Below are 1372 nucleotides of genomic sequence, written 5' to 3' on the forward strand. Positions count from 1 at the left end.
AAGGAAGTTATGATAGTTTATAATAATAATCTAAACCACAACTGTAGTAAATGTGTATAGAGAGGCAAAAAACATACAACATACATGTACATGTATGCATGTAGTGAAATTGTTGACAGGAATTCTATAGTATCTAGTAGCCATTCATTTGTATGTACATGCATTATAATAGTTGATGTACTTATGGTATTTAGAAAGTTTGAGCTGATTGTGCCAATGTAAAAGACATACATGTACTACAGATCAATAGTTTCATTAGTTTGTTATTATTATTATTATTATTATTATTATTATTATTATTATTATTATTATTTTAGGTGGTACAGACATCATATCTTGTTTTGCTGGTCAGAACCCGACCCTCCCAGTACACAGAGGAGAGATACAGTACAGGAACATGGGAATGGCAGTTGAATGCTGGGACAGAAATGGTAAGAATAATCACCACAAAATAAACATAATATATAATATATATTTTTTGTTTGTTTGTTTGTTTACATTATTTGTTTACAAGGTAAGCCGGTATACGATGAGAGTGGCGAGTTGGTGTGCACTAAACCTTTCCCTTCAATGCCAACTCATTTCTGGAATGATGATGACTCCATCAGGTACCAAAAATCATACTTCTCAGTTTATTCAGGTAAAAACAACAACAGCAACACCAATAACAATAACAACACACATAGTAACAACAACACCAATAACAAAAATGATAATAATGACATTTATATAATATACTTGTAGGGGTGTGGGCTCATGGTGATTTTTGTAAGATTAGTTCAAGAACTGGTGGGATTGTAATGCTGGGGAGGAGGTAAAGTAGCAGCTGCTTTATTTGTTTTGAATTTATTTAATTTTCTAGTGATGGGACGCTCAATCCTAGTGGCGTGAGATTTGGAAGTGCCGAGATTTATAACATCAGTAAAATAATGAATGATAAAAATAATAGTAATTATTATTATTTTATAATAGTTGAGAAGTTTGATGAAGTTAAGGACAGTTTATGTGTCGGGCAATTGGTTGGATTTGATGAACGAGTGATTCTCTTTATTAAAATGAACCATGGCTATACGTAAGGAAACAAACTAGCAATGGGTATGCCCCTTTAATCTTCCTCTAATAATTATTGATAGTTTTAATGACGAGTTTGTTAAGAAAGTAAAGATGTTCATTAGAGGAGAGTTATCAGCACGACATGTTCCAGCTATCATTTTAGAAACTAGTGATATACCAGTAAGGAAATAGAAAAATATATGTATTTAAATTTGCTATTAAGCTCAAAATTTTGACCCTCAATTGCAGTCAAAATCCAATCTTTTTTTGAAAAATTTTTGCTGGTTTTTTAATTATTTAAAGTATATATATTTTATGT

General features: G+C 31.0%; 1 protein-coding gene across 1 annotated transcript; it reads left to right on the forward strand.

Annotated features, from left to right (window-relative positions):
- Positions 1-317: 317 nt before the first annotated feature.
- On the forward strand, positions 318-1282 carry LOC105316229 (acetoacetyl-CoA synthetase-like; the record flags this gene model as incomplete). Its single annotated transcript, XM_011411049.2, has 6 exons — positions 318-431; positions 515-640; positions 745-814; positions 863-921; positions 973-1072; positions 1134-1282. Coding segments are annotated over 6 exons (581 nt in total), but the record flags the coding sequence as incomplete, so codon positions are not given.
- Positions 1283-1372: the final 90 nt, after the last annotated feature.

The sequence above is a fragment of the Amphimedon queenslandica genome, unplaced genomic scaffold (assembly GCF_000090795.2).
Source record: "Amphimedon queenslandica unplaced genomic scaffold, v1.1 AMPQUscaffold_3110_Cont24891, whole genome shotgun sequence".
Taxonomy (NCBI): domain Eukaryota; kingdom Metazoa; phylum Porifera; class Demospongiae; order Haplosclerida; family Niphatidae; genus Amphimedon; species Amphimedon queenslandica.